The following is a 15,854-nucleotide window of genomic DNA, read 5'->3' on the forward strand; positions in this document are numbered from 1 at the left end:
GGATCCATAAAATGATATGTATTTGGCCGCAGACCCCCATTTCAAAATATGGTGTTCCAGGGACCTCCAGAAGCAAAGATTTGAGTTACAAATATATACAAAAATATATACATTCAAAGATTTGCACACATTTTCACGCTTTTTCAAAAATAGCAGATCTACAAGCTCATAGTGCACTCGGTGCCGCACTATGAGCTTGTGTATCTACTGTTTTTGAATAGCCAAAGTATAATAAATAATGGTTAAAGTGGTTACACACAGATGTGTTCCCGGTTCGGTTTAATCTTAAATTTTTCTCATATGGTGAACACACACTTGTCACAAATGTCACAAATGATGTGACATTGTTTAACCTCATACCCCTCTTTTACCTTTCCTCTCCTGCAGATCCCCATATCAAGGTGTGTGGAAAGAGGGAGAACGTGAGGGAAGCCAAAGACAGAATCATGTCTGTCCTCGACACAAAGGTACAGTAGTCTCACTGCAAGGCTTAAGTTCAGTCTGAGCTTTATGCCAGTTGTTTTCCAAACCTTTTGTGCCCAAGGCACACCAATGGGCAAGTCAAAATCTCAAGGTACACCTTTATTCATATTTCATAGCGGAAATAGCTATTTTTGCTCATTTAGAAACTGTGTGCAAAGAACATTTTAAATTGAATTCTAAAAATACATCATTTTCACATAGTAAAATGTGTTATAGAATGTGCCTCTGTATTGGGAAATGAGTGTGCAAAAATAGTCATTTGTAATTTGTGGCATTTGATATATTGCAATACTAATGTGTCCACCACTGCATGTGGTGCTGCAGACAGAGTAGTAACTGAAGATGGATGAGCATGCAGGGCCTGTCTCCATAGCAACAGATGACATACTCGGCAGAGCGCACGCTTGCTCCCCCTGTTGGCAGTCAGTCATCAATGCCTTCAAATAATAGCCGGCCTTTCCCTCTCCACACACACAAGGGCAACACATGATTTGCTTTGTTGACAGGGTATTTCATATTGCTTTTGTCATGGAAGGAATGTTCATTTCCCGGCAAATAAGCAATATAAGCAATCAATTAAGGCTTTTTTTAAAATCTCTTTGTTTTTAATTTTTTCAAATAGAAATAGTAAATACTGTGTTTTTGATACTCATCTGCTTCTCTTTTGTCCATAATGAAAGCATCTGAAAGAGTTTATGGGTTGTGTGTTGTTTATGAGGCTCATGCAGAGGACTGATGCTGCATGGAGAAATAGACAAACGCCAATGAGTCTTGTCTAGCTGCTTTGGATTATTTGTGTGTGATCATACAAGCACCACACCTGTCATTTATTGATTGATGACTTATGATGGGAATTATTAACTAATGCATTTAATTCTGGAGAACAATAGTGGCCCCCATCACAACACTCAGGACCCCCACATTAATATGTATTTGGCCGTGGATCACCAGATGTTGTGTCAGGGATCCCCATAGAAGATTTGTGTTGTTAAGATGTTTCGAAAGTAGCTGTTCTACAAGCTCACAGCGCGTTGCATCGTGACACATTGTGAGCTTGTAGATCAGCAATTTTCAAGTAGCCAATGTATATGGGGTTAAAGTAGATTTTGACGCTATATTTACACATTTTGCTTGGGACCCCACTTCGAGAACCACTGTGCTATACAACTTCTATTAATCATCTTCTCTCTCTCTCAGCAGAGCAACAGGGTAACTCTGAAGATGGATGTGTCCCACACGGAGCACTCTCATGTCATCGGTAAAGGGGGAAACAACATCAAGAAGGTGATGGAGGAGACGGGCTGCCACATCCACTTCCCGGACTCCAACAGAAACAACCAGGCGGAGAAAAGCAACCAGGTCAGCATGGAATCAATTGACAATGTAGGCATTTAGCTGACGCTCATAACCAGAGTGACTTAACAAGTGCGAGATCAGCGTAAACGGAGTAAGTTTGAACCCGAGTCAACTAAAAACAAGGTAAATAGTCGTAAAGTAGAGTGTGAAGAGAACAATGTAGCGGCTCAGAGAAACTAGGATACCAGGTAAAGTATGTAGATGAGGTTAGACATGAGGTGTGAGGTGGTGACCCTTCGGTAGGTCCACATTATCAGCCGGTATGTACATGAGATTAGAAATGAAGGTGCAAAAGAGTATCAACGCATTTGTACATGAGATTTGACATAAGGTATGAACGCATTGTCAGGTTCACATAGAATGGGAGCCTTCTTGTACAGTTCCTGGAGGGAGGGAAGCTCACCTCCCATTATGCGCCCGGATGACCGCACCACCCTTATTCAAATTAATAAGGTTGAGATTCACTGTTATAACCCCTTCTAACATACTCAACATGATAAGTTTTCTTGACTCACTGAAGCATAACACCCTTCATAATGTAGGTCAAGCGGACCAGCCCCTCTATTGATCCGTGTATGTGTGTGCACGGGACCCCCTCTTCCTTTGGTGTGTCGCCCAGGTGGCGCTTAAATCCTAACCTTTTAACTTCACAAAAACTATGCCTAAACCTTAACGCTAACCATAACCTCACAAACACTATGCCTAACCCTAACCTCACAGAAACTATGCTTAAACCTAATCTCAAAACTACGTCCACCTGGGCGAAACACAGGGAAAAGAGAGAGTCCAATATGGGCGCACCTCATCCAGTAAATATACCAGCAAGCTCCTTGCTGTCACAGGCTCATTAACCTGAACCAGGCAGGTTGCAGAGAGCAAGTGCAGATTGCACCTGCAGTAATTACCATTAACCTACCTGTATAACTGAGTGTTTCAAAGAGGGGCCATGCTGCCAAGCACCACCCCATTAGACACCAAGTAATGCTGGTTAGTCTACTGTGTGCACATGTATGGAACTGCCCTGTGTAACTCACACCTATATCGTCACTTTTCAGTGAAGAATCTGAATCGGCATTATTATTTATTAGTGAGTGAAATTATTTTCTTTTTTGTGTGCGTTCCATCGTGTTGTAGTTTTCGGGAGAAGAGAGAAGATATAGTAAGAGCAGGAAAGAAGGAAAATAAAAACATGGGATAGAAACCGGTCAAATAATCATAAAGATATACTGTACATATACTTGTGTAGTACTAGCATCAATTCAAAGTGTCAAAACTGAATGCCTTGAATTTTATGTGTATGCGTTCCATGTTAGCGTGGAATTAAGGGGTGGTCTATGACTGAAACAGATGGACCCCCTTGTCGTTTGTTTTGTTTTTTTGTACCAGCTGGTCTCAAACACCAGGGCTTAATTTGAGCTGAAGCTCTGATTAAAGTTGGCCTCAGTCCTGTGTCTGTGGGCCAAGTCGTGGCTTGCTCCTAGTGATGGGCATTGTCGTTCTTTTCAGTGAATGGAATCATTAGAATCAGTTCACTAAAAAGATTTGTCCAAATGATTCCTTCAGTGTTTGGCCGGAGCTCTGTCTGCGTAGTCCCACTCACTGAACTGAAACACAGTAAAACATTCACTTCATCTCGTTCAGGTAGTGAACGAACATTATTTTCTGTTGTCATTCGTTTGCAGCGATACACAGTCACTGAGTGAGAGACCTCCTCCTTCGTCCAGTGAACGAGATCAAAAGCCGTTTCGTTCACTGACTCAAGACATTTCATTTGCAAGGACAAACAGAGCCCGCCATCCTCCTCAAGGCTATCATTGGCTAATAATGGCTTGTATTTCAGTCTAAAGGCGGTTACACACCGGCGAATATGCGAATATACGCAATATTCGGACTCGTTCCGAATAATTAAAAGACGCTTTTTCGCTTCGCTTTTTCGCTTTTTCGCTCCATGTAAGCTTGCATTGACTTTATAAGGTTTTTTTAAAAAACGTATTATTCGCATGAAAAAAATCGCCCCGGTGTGTAAGGACCTTAACGAGTAAAGAAGAACTGTATTTTCAGCCAATAAAAATTGTGCAACTGACTGAGAAATGAAACACTTATATACGTAGCTGAATGGGGTACTCCACAGTCCTAGGTCCGCTAGTATTTCCCTCTACACCAAATCTCTTTGCTGAAAATAGCAGATCTACAGATCATCATAACGTGACATAATGTGAGCTTGTAGATGTTGTTAATCGTTCAAGTGTTAACAGTTCTTTTTAGGTATTGAATTAGTTCAGTTCATTCACCCAGAAGATCAGTTATATCGAGTGAATCGTTCAGCAACAACACATTATGATGAGTAGTCATGGATGAAAAGAAGAGATAGAGAGGAGGAGTGAGAGAAGATCCATTGGCAAGATGTCTAATTAGAACATTTATCTTTCCTTTTCATTTCTGTCGCAATTATTTTAATTGCGACCCTCAAACTGGGATGGATGTGTTGAAATGGCAATTTCTGTAATTGTAGAGGCTGGGGGTTTTTCCATCCTAGTTTTGTAAGTCAATGTCATGCTAAAATCTCCACATTAATTTCTCACCATAATGGTTTTGTGGTTCTTGAGTTAAAAAACATAAGCTATGGAAATTAGTTTGGCAAGTCCCAGTACAGTTTAGTATTTTAAAGATTTGCTTGGGAGGAAGTTTTAAAAACTTTTCCAATTTTCACTCACTTCAGTGTGTTCAAGATTTTAGCCTAGAGCATTGGACAGTTATGTAATGAGAGTTATTATATTTTTTGGACAGGATTGGGGTTCACTTGCTAATATTATGCCAATTGTCATCTCTCCATGTGAACAGGTGTCCATCGCAGGGCAGCCAGGAGGGGTGGAGGCAGCTCGAGCCAAAATAAGGGTAAGTGTCAATTCACAAATGGCAGCCTTGTTTGCCTGCTTGATTTTGTCATTGATTTGTATCAACTCTAATTAGAGTATTTTCTGTCTGTCTTTATAATACAGTAGATTTCCATCTATTGTAGGGTAGGTTTAGGGTTGGTTAGCACTCATCCTCCAGTATTTTTTGTAGCTGCCAGTGATAGTTGCTGGGTCTGTGAATTGGTGATAATAGGGTCATGGCTCATACAACAGAGAAAAGAGAGGAAGTGCAAGGTTGCCATGTCCAATTGGCTTGGAGGAGATTGGACTGACCTCACTCAGACCTATCAGCTCTTCATAGGCTCAGACAGCATTCTATGCCCCAACCTCGCCAGCGCTCCAGAATCCATTTACAGTTTTATGGCCAGACACATCCCCTTCACCACAGTTCCGCTGGACCAGTTTAGGTCTGACTTCCAGTCCTACTGCCAGCCTTAACCCAAAGCTTCAGCTCGATCCTCATTACCTTTTTAGCAGGATGTAATGCCCCAATCCCCAGCTAGCGATTTGCTAGAATTTCCCCTAACAACAGTTAGACTCCAGCCATGGCCCCATTTACAGTGGCATCTCTTAGCCCATTCCCCAGCCTCATCTCCAGCCCCATTTTGAGTCTCGAAACCCCAGCCCAGCCACGAGTCTCGGCCCCAGCTCTGTGGGTGGAGGAGTTTTCCACTCTTGCAAGCCTCCTCAGCCCGGAACTCTCTGCATTTCACCACTGCAACAATCCTCGGTGAACACAAACTTCCAATATGCACTGACCAAAACTAATAAGGCCCAGATGGGGGGGGGGGGGGGTGTGTGTGTGTGTGTGTGTGTGTGTGTGTGTGTGTGTGTGTGTGTGTGTGTGTGGGGGGGGGGGGGGTGGGTGTGTGTGTCAGAGAGAGGGATGGACGGACAGAGGGCGTGTGAAGTGTGAGGTATTGGGGGTGAAAAAAATCGTTTTTGTGGTGCACACTAGGATACCCGTCCGTGCTTAAATCATATTTTCAAAAGCAACAAGTCACAGCCAAATTCATTCACTTCCTTAACTGGAAAACAAAGCAAAACACACAAAAACGGAGCAACTACTGCTGTTGTAGAAAGGGAGCTTATTAAGTAAGCTGTTCAGAACCGCACAGATTGTTCTGCCGTCCAAAGAACACACAGTCAGCGGATGAAGTGGGGTGGATCAAAGCAAAGTTCAACCTGGCCTCTTTTCCCGGACCCAGACTCAGAAGAAGCTGACCCCAGTCCACTTTACCCAGCTACTCATCGGATTATCCTGATGCTGTTCCCCTCCTGTCCGTTTTTACTACACATTCCTTGCTATAGTCGATGCACTCCTAGCTCTTGATATATAATCTGCATCTCTAGCCAGGAAGCCGGTTTCCTTGACTTCAGCAAGGGGTAAGGTGGCTGGGTACAATGTATTTATTAAAAACTCTAGAGCTGTGCATTTGATATGTTGAATGCCATTCCCTGTTTTTTTATTATTATTTTTTTTGGGGGGGGGGGGGGGGGGGGCTTTTTCTGCCTTTATGTGCTCGTATTGAAGAGAGACAGGAAACAGGGAGAGAAACACGGGGAATGACACGCAGCAAAGGCCGCCGGGCTCGGGACTCGAACCCCCGACGCGCTGTCAGGCTACATTGAGCCTAAGTGCCGCCATTCCCTGTTATTCCGCCCTCAGTAAACCCTTCTCCGCCCAGGCCTTCTCACCACTCAACTCTTCCAAGCACCCCCCTACTGCTCTAGCCCGTGCACGAGCCGCTACCGACCCCCCCCCCCACCCCCACCAAACCCCCCGCCAGCACTCACCACTACGCCGGTCGTACCTTTTATCCAAATACCTGGTTGGCCGTGTTCTGGCCCACGCGTTCACTCATCACCCAAGCTGTGTTACTGGACCATGCTGTGGCCAAAACCCCAACGCCCACACTAGACCTGTGCTGTTGAGTGCCTGGGCACTCAGCACTCTCCCCAGTCGCCATGACCACACAAACATGGAGCCTGCAGACTCCACTGCTCAGCGCCAACCAGGCATTGAGCAGCTGCTCCACCAGGCCTGCCGACTTTTATTACAAGAGAACCTATCCCAGAGAAGGCCTATCACTACACTTTCACGCTGAATCGATAAAACGTGTGTGTTCCACTAAACACATTCATTGGTTTTGTTATACCTGTATACTGCGCAGCATGTGCTAAAGATCTTTGAATTTGACTGTTATATTTAAGGAGTTGAATGTGCTTGACGTTTTTAAGAAAGTGCTAAGAAATGCTTCAATGTCTTTTCTGAAGGTTGGGAACTATCATTGTGTCATGCGACCTTGAAACAACCTATCACTGTGAAGCGTAATAAGAAAGATGTGGCCTCTGAATTGGATGGCACTTTACAGAAAATACATGGTTCTGGAAAAAATTACTATGCTTGAAAATGTGCTTAAATTTGACTTTTGCAAAACCTGCATAATAATCACAGTGGATGGAAACCAGTGGGTTATTTAGCACAAGCTTAACAAATGGGATGCTGTGTGAAGGCAGGCTATAGTTTCTACATGGATTTTCTTTAGTGATTATTCTATGAAATAATCTAGAAGTGCTTATTTCTTTGTATACAGTATATCAACGAATACGTGAACATTTTTAATCAACTAAATTGATTAGTCTGATTAACCACTTAAGCCCTATTTTATTGTCCATTGTACAACGGTGTCATGCAAAAATACTATAGCGTTGTCAGATCTGCTCTTTTCAGTATTCTATAAAAATCGATATTTTTTTATAATCAATGAAATCGATTATTTAGTTTGATTAACTAACAACCCCTAGTAGCAAGTGATACCAACTTGTCAGCCATTTAATTCAATTGACACCTGACACTTTTTTTTTCGATAATTTGGGATTACACAGTATTTTAGTTAAAATTGTACACTATCTGAGTTACATATGGATAAATAAAACGGGATTTAACTGTATATAACATTATATCGGGAGCCCAATTTGTAGTCAGCAGAAGGAGTGTTTGTTTTGTGAGTATCTTGTCCTCCTTGGTTTAGGTTAAGGGTATATAACTGTATGTGGTTAATCCTGGGTGGCCCCCCCGACCACATCCTCCTCCATGGCTCCCTTTAAAACCAAGGGTGGTTGGTTTACGGCGGGCTTATCCGCTCGCTGCACTATAGTACAGATGTTGGGATTCCCCCTTTAACCCAGTAAGACCGGGAACACATCTGTGTAACCACTTAATCCATTATTTCATACTTTGGCTATTCAAAAAAATAGCAGATATACAAGCTCATAGTGCAGCACCGAGTGCCGCGCTATGAGCTTGTAGATCTGCTAATTTTTTTTTATCTTGAAAATTAGTGCAAATCTTTGAATTATATATATTTTTTAAGTGAACATTCGTTACTCAAATCTTTGCTTCTGGGGGTCCCTGGAACAAAATATTTTGAGATGGGGGGGTCGGCGGCCAAATACATATAATTTTGGGGGTCCTTGACATGAAAAGGTTTGAGCACCACTGATATAGCAACATAGGTTTTTCAGGATTTAGAAGACTGTTGTAGAATCGGCCTCAGGTCTAAATGGGTTAAGGTTTTCTGCCTATAGTGCGCTCAGAGGGTCCGAGGTATGTTGGCCCTTTTTGGAGGTGCGGAGTCGTATGCGTCGGCGTATAGTAGTGGCTCAAGCGAGGGATTCTCCCGGGACTCCCCTCGGTTGCTTGCAGAGCTGGAACTCATCGGGAGGTGATGAGAGCTCAGGTCCACTGCCTTTTGCCTCGCAGACGTTTTCATTCCTCCCCGTCTCTCTCACTCTTGTGACGGATGAGCTGAAGGTTGTGTGGTTTTTTTTGGTACGTTTTCTTTTTTTTTTACCTTTACATTGAATACACGCAAGGCTTATGTCTTCCAGGTAGACCCTTCTTAAAAAAGCTGAGCTCAGCTTCTCTGTAAATCCACCACCCTATTCATCCTTCATTCAGCGCCCCCGAGCCCCGCTGTTCTGCTTATGCTTTCCGCGTTTCTCCTGCACGCTGACCTAAATTTTCTCGAGCCCTTACAGTGCGAGCGCTGAAACGTGATATGAATGTAGGGCCGAGCACATATGGGACTGATCAGGAATGCATTTCTTTGGTCAGAGCAATTCATGCTGCTTGCCCTTCACTGGCAGCCAAAACCATAGTGGCGCTGTGCCCGAGAGTCAGTGTTTGGATAACACTGTGTCTGTGTGTGTATGCGTGCACAAGTGTGTGTGTGTGTGCTTGCGTGTATGCGTGCATGCATACATGTATTTACTTCTTGGAGAGAGTATTTGTGTGTGTGTGGGCGTACTCTCCTTCCAATTTAACTGCGTATGGGTGTGTACATTGTGTGTGTGCATTCCCTCCCACATGTCTATGTGTGTGTATGAATGTCCCAGAAAGGCCCTCTGGTCTTCATCTCCTCTGAACGACTGGCGCGATCTAAATGCCGTGTTCATTCGAACAACTCTTCTGCCTGTCGCAGTTGTGCGTCTGTAATCACACAGCTTTTGCAGTTTGATGTACAGCCTTGACATTCACATGTGAACATTCCCACACTAAACAGGCCGTGGGACTAATACAGTATACCTTGCAAGTTAGTCTTAGCTTTTCCCAATAGTATCTGTCTCCCAAGTGGCGATGCCATGTCGTTGCGTGTTTCTGGCACCTTGCGTCGATGTGACAGCTCTGGATTTATTTGACTCGACAGGTTTTAAAGACACGTTCTGCTCGCCGCCGAAGGGAGCCGTGTTATGTCTGCACGTGGATACATGGCATGTGTAAAGAAACCTCCCATCACCCTTACCCACATGTGTTTTTACTCTGTTCTCTGAATAGTGTTAATCACAAGCTCGCTATAGGACAAGGTGATACAGGCTACTGGGTGTGTAGCTGTGCTGTCTTATCTGAGCTATCTGTACGGTGTCTGGTTGGGACATCGATGACACAACAGTGAGGTGCCCAGATGTATGTACTTATCAAATCTTATCCGTTTTCTGGCAGCACTAACAGCGTAGTGACAGGAAAGGTACTGATCTTCCACTCTGCGTCATATGGTTCATTCGAGGATAAATTACTCTCACATCCTCATTTTGTTTGTCTCTACCATCCCTCTCTCTACATTTGTCGTTGTCTCTCTCTACTCTCTCCATCTCTTTGTCTATTTCTTTCTTCTGTCACACACACGTCTTTGTCTCTCTGCACACCTCTCTACCTTGATTCAAGAATCAAGAGGGTTTGTTTGTCACTTACTCATACAGGTACAAGCAGCAAAATGTTAAGATGCGTTCCCACCAAAAGATAAAATATCTTTCTAGTTGCATGAATCGCTCCACTTTGGTCGCTCTGGTCAGCGCTGGTTGGGGGGAAGAAAACGTCAAAATCTGTTGGGATTTTACAACTGGAGCCAAGATACCAAGGCGACGGCCCGTTCGCCTCATTTGCGCCGCTCGATGCTCGTTGCGCCAAGTTGGGTCTTTGCATTGACTTTGGATGTAATTTTGCCGCTCGAACAAGTATTTTATCTGTCGGTGCAATACAATACAATACTGTATACACAAGATTACAATAGAGATAATACTGGACAACAAGAAAAATATATGCCACACTAACTGACTGCCTCTCCTTCCTTCTCCCTCCTCCCCTTATTGGCCCCAGGAGCTGCTTCCCCTGGTGCTGTCGTTCGAGCTCCCGGCCATCGTGCAGCCCGACCCTGGTTCCCCCACCGTGCAGCACATCTCCCAGACCTACAACCTCACCGTGTCCTTCAAGCCCCCAACGCGCCTCTACGGGACCACCGGGGTGGTACGCGGCTCGCAGAACAACACCACAGCCGTCAAGGTGAGCAGCGTCTCGTACAGGAAATTAACATGGCAGTCATGTGGTTCAACATCCTTCTTTTTTTCTATCATCTTCTTTCATCTGTGTTGTGGCCTGATTCTTAAACACCAGGCGTGACCGAGGGGTTTTGTGCTGTTGGGGCGTGGACGGTATGAATCCTAAGATAAACCAGACGCTTGGCTTTTTTGGTAGTGAAGTTTTAAGTTATTAAAGCATGATTCATGTGCAGTCACAACCAATATAATCGATTGAATGAGAAGACAGGGCTCCTGACTTCCAAGTTGGGATTCCATTCCTTTCGCTCCTTTCCTCCACCCTTTAGTGTGGCTAGCCGCACACAAGGGAGGCTTCTCCAAACAGCAGCATTTCAAGGCCCACCAACACCGGGCGCTCCTCGCTTCTTTGCAATAACCCACCTCATTACCTCCAGCACCAAGAGAGTGCCGAGAAATGCGGGGTGGCTTGTAACAGATGGGCCGTGAGTTTAGCGCCCCACTGGGAAGTGCTACCTTGAGCGGCACATTTTAACTGATCCCTGTTACTGTGGCTGCACGCCCCGAGGTTCAGTGTCTAATACATGCTGGAGCTGCTGACACAGTAAAATCCTCAGTGTTCATTTATCCATTTGTAACTCAGAGAGCGTACAAATGTAACTACTGTCAATGGACCCTTACGGATCCATTTGGCTACATTTGTAGACACTCGGAGTTAAATGAACACAGAGGATTTTACTGTGTACTGTGCTCAGCTCTTCTGCTGCTTCTGTGTGTGCACGTGCACACACACTTCACTCTGGCATCAGAAGTGTGTATATTTTAAAGCCTGCCCTAGAGCCTTCTCTCTGTGTGCCAACAAAACTCAGACCCCCCTCAAACCCTCCTGTTTAACTACTGACACACCCAGATCTACATGGACCTCCATTGACCTTTGCGAAGCTGTGTGCGTGTGCGTGTGCGTGTGCTCGTGCGCGAGCGTGTGTGTGTGCGTGCGTGCGTGTGTGTGCGTGCGTGCGTGTGTGTGTGTGTGTGCGCGCGTGTGTGCGTGTGCGTGCGTGCGTGATTTCTTGGTTGTGGGTGTGTGTGAGTGAGTGAGTTTGTGGTAGGTCTAAGGGGTCAGTCAGCATTAGGACTCTGGCCAGATCCGGGCTGGAGGGATTAAGAGAGTATGTGTGCTATGTTATGTGGTGATGGGAGACCCTTTGAGGAGTGCCAAAACCACTGTGGATTGCTGCGCTATGCTGGCCTCTGTGTTGTGGACTCTGAAGCTCCTCATACAGTACATACGAAATGGCTCTTTTATTCCAGGCCATGTGATTGCTTGCAGAGGTACAACAGAGACAGCGAGGAATGGAAGCCGTTCTGCCGGCCAGGCCATGGCAGGCGGAAAAAAACCAATACTTTCCACTGGTTTTATAAGAAGCGCTGGTGTTTGTTCGGGAGACATCTGCCCCTATTTTCCCCCATAATTTACTAATTTAAAGTTGAAATGTTGGTATTTTGTGTAGCATTGTGCAGTTTTTGTTAAGTTCTGACATTGAGCAGGGCAGCCAGCCATGGAAATGGTCTGCATTTCTATAGCACATTTATCCCAACATGCTGAGTTTACAATGTGCATTGCATTCACCCATTCACACATCGACTGCAAAGGCAACCTTGAAGGAGCCCAGGATCGAACCAGTTCCCAAACGGCTGCTGTACCTCCTGAGCTACGGCCGCCGTAGTGGGACTGTTTATGTTTGTAATCATGTGAGGGAAATGGCAACAACGCTATGTTAAGCGTTGTTCTCTTTTTTTCAGTGTGCATGTTGCTATGTTCATATAGAAACTATTGTATGTATGACACCTCTGTGTGATACAGAGGTGTCACTGTTCGGTACATTTTAACCCATTAAAACCGGGAAAGTATCTGTGTCACTTTAGATTTTAACCATTAATTTATACTTTGGCTATTCAGAAATAGCAGATTTACAAGCTCATAGCGCGTCACTTTGTGCCGCGCTATGAGCTTGTAGATCTGCTATTTTAGAAAAATCTTGAACATTTGTGCAAATCTTTAAATATATATATTTTCAAAGCGAACATTGTTCGCTTTGAAAATCGTTGCTTTGGTCCCTGGAACAACATATTTTGACATGGGGGTCGGCGGCCAAATACATACAATTTTGGGGGTCCTTGACATGAAGAAGTTTGAGAACCACTGTCATAGAAACATGGGTTTATCTGAAAACTGCTAGGATTCAGAAGACATTTGTAGAATCGGCCACAGGTCTGAATGGGTTAATGCTAAATGCTGCAGGTGCTCCTTGTTTGACACACTGGGGAAGATATCGGCTGATGTAACCTACTCTGGTGTAGAACACGTGACGTACGGCTGTCTTTCTATCCACCAGTCTCATAATTCACAGGGAATGCCAGACGTGCTGATGTTCTGTCTGGTTTCTATCTATGGCATAATTATTGCAACGTGCCTCTCAGCATGCCTCAGCATGGCGGTTGTACTGTAGTGTTCATCTTTTGAGTTGGGAGGGGGCAGACGGCACACTGCATCTTGCCTGACGTCGTTTGGGACTACTTTGTAGAGCAGTGGTTCTCAAACCTTTTCATCTCAAGGACCCCCAAAATTACGCATATTAACCCACGGACCCCCATTGGTGGGATATATGCCAGTTTTTTTTTTGTTTTGTTTTTTATTATCTATAGCAGCGACTCTCAAACATTTTAATTTCAAAGACCCCCGGTTTGATATGAATTAGGCTACGGACCCCCATTTGATACCATTTTGATCCCAAATCTACACTGTAGTATCATCTGTGTTCATTTAACTCTGAGAGTGTACAAATGGAATCCATTTGTACACTCTCAGAGTTACAAACCCATAAGGGTCCATTTGGTTCCCAACTATCAATCATTTGGCTGGGGACCCCCTGGAACCCGCCCAAGGACCACTGGGAGTCCGGGGACCCCACTTTGAGAACCAACGTTGTAGAGCACATCAGTCGAAGTTGATTCTAAAAAAAGCGTGTCGCTCGGCCCGTAGTCTTTGCCAATCCGAAAGCCTCGTACCAAACCAGTTCAATACGATTTGTCACACTTTTATGTTGGGTCACCTATTACATGACTGTCCCTCTTTCTTCTCCAGAGAGGCACAGCCATGCTGCTGGAGCACCTGGCCGGCAGCTTGGCCAGCGCCATCTCGGTCAGCACCCACCTGGACATAGCGCCCCAGCACCACCTCTTCATGATGGGCCGCAACGGCAGCAACATCAAGCACATCACCCAGAGGACGGGGGCACAGATCCACTTCCCAGACCCCAACAGCCCCCAGAAGAAATCCACCGTCTACATCCAAGGAACCATCGAGTCTGTCTGCCTGGCGCGCCAGTACCTCATGGTATGATGTACTCAGTGTGCGTGTGGGGTGTGGGGTGTGTGTGTGTGGCCATTAGTGTGTTTATTTATCGGTATCCACTTGGTAGGGAGCATTAACTTTCACTGCTCAGCGTCATTGGTCTTGTGGGTACAAAACCAGTCCACAAGAAGGGCTAACTTGTATCAACAGTAATCTATACGGGTCGCGTATAGATTTAGATTCCGCGGGGTTTGCGGTGACCATAATGGCCCCTATTGTCTGCGTAACGTCAACATGGTGTGTGTGAATGATGCGTGGGCTCTGAAAAGTTAACCATTGGGTTTTGAAAAGTGAACCATGATTGGCTTTAAGGGTTTTGAATGGCCTTGGGGCACGATTTGCTTGGCCATAATCATGCTGCTGAAATGTCCATATTATAATTTAGATGAATGACGATCTCTATCCTACTCAAGGTTGCCCTGCCTAGATGTACTGTATAGACGTCTCGTGCAAGCGTGCGCATATTTGTGTCAAACTTGACGAGAGCAAAATGAATACTGTCCATAGTTGCGTGGTAGAATGCTGCGTGGTTGTCCCTGTCAGTGATTTATGGGTCAGCACATTAACACTGACGCATCGGGGCCAGGGTTGGGGGGGAAGGGGGGGGGTTAGGCTCCTCGCGTATAGATTTCTGTTTCTTCAAATTGCTGTGCGGTCATTCTCCGCATTGTTGCCCCGGACCGCGGAGACTGTTCTTATCTGAATAACTCACGAGAATAATCAACCATGTGGCTTTCAAAAATGTGTAAAAATGACGGCCGCTTAATTATCGTTGGCCAGAAGCTTCTGCTGAGCTGGTGCATTTAAAACATCACGGCTATAAACATCTTTGGCCCCGGTGGCTGGAGAGCAATAATGTGGGGCAGTAATTCTACTAGGACTGTCTTCTCTTTGTCTGCGGTCTCCCGTTTTTTGGCCCCGAAAGACATTTGGCAAATGCCAAAGTCGTATCAGTAAACATGACTTTCTCCCGTTTTGGTCTGGAAGCGGGACACACAAGAAGGAGGCCTCTCGCTTTCCTGCCTGAGGGAAAAAAAAAAAGAAAAAAATGGAAGTGATGTGCATGAAGAGTAGGAAGGGACAGGAGAGAGTGGAAAAAGGGGGCAGGAATAGTAGAAAGCCAAAGGAGAGGGAAATGCATAGGAGAAGAAAGAAGAGAGTACGGGAACAAAGAGAGGAGATCATATTAGCATAGAGCATTGGTTCTCAAAGTGTGGTCCAGGGACCCCTAGGGGTCATTGGGGGGGTACCAGGGGGTCCCCAGCTAAATTTGGTAATATAGCGTCACAATCATTTTAGCCACTTTAACCATATTTTATACTTTGGCTATTCAAAAATAGCAGATATACAAGCTCATAGCGAGGCACCAAGTGTCGCGCTATGAGCTTGTAGATCTGCTATTTTTGAAAAATCCCTGCCACAAAATATTTTGGGGGTCCTTGACATGAAAAAGTTTGAGAACCACTGGCATAGAGAGGAGAGCATAGGAGCAGACAGAGGGGAGCAGAGAGGAGTGTACACGGACATAGAAGAAGTGGGAGAGAGGTTTTCCAGGAAAGCGTGAAAGGAAAGCAGTAGAAGAGGAGGGCGGCAGGGTCTCTGCCAGACTGGTAGATCATGGTTCCAATCTGTATCCCTGTCAGTACCAGCCTGGCCCTGCTCTCTGCTAATTACACACAACTGACAATCAGAGCGCTGTCCAGCAGCTCTGCCCAAAAATACAGATGTCTGTGGTCCTTGCGGTGGTGATCATGCAAAACAGATTGCTCTTGGAGGAATTTCCCAAGCTGTGTGTGGGGCGCGGGTGAATCCGCATATGAATCTTATTTTTATTTGCACAACCAACATGG

At 45.1% G+C, this 15,854-nt stretch overlaps 1 protein-coding gene across 3 annotated transcripts in view; it reads left to right on the plus strand.

Annotated features, from left to right (window-relative positions):
* bicc1a (BicC family RNA binding protein 1a) overlaps window positions 1-15,854 on the plus strand; it is an 84,679-nt gene that overhangs the window by 47,760 nt on the left and 21,065 nt on the right. For all 3 annotated transcript variants that reach the window (XM_080449885.1, XM_080449886.1, XM_080449887.1), the window contains exons 4-8: window positions 388-467; window positions 1,684-1,842; window positions 4,681-4,734; window positions 10,414-10,596; window positions 13,735-13,986. In XM_080449885.1, coding sequence (XP_080306011.1) covers window positions 388-467; window positions 1,684-1,842; window positions 4,681-4,734; window positions 10,414-10,596; window positions 13,735-13,986 — 728 coding nt within the window. The remainder of the gene's footprint in view (window positions 1-387; window positions 468-1,683; window positions 1,843-4,680; window positions 4,735-10,413; window positions 10,597-13,734; window positions 13,987-15,854) is intronic.

The sequence above is a fragment of the Gymnoscopelus braueri genome (assembly GCF_963280865.1).
Source record: "Gymnoscopelus braueri genome assembly, chromosome: 14".
NCBI classification, from domain to species: domain Eukaryota; kingdom Metazoa; phylum Chordata; class Actinopteri; order Myctophiformes; family Myctophidae; genus Gymnoscopelus; species Gymnoscopelus braueri.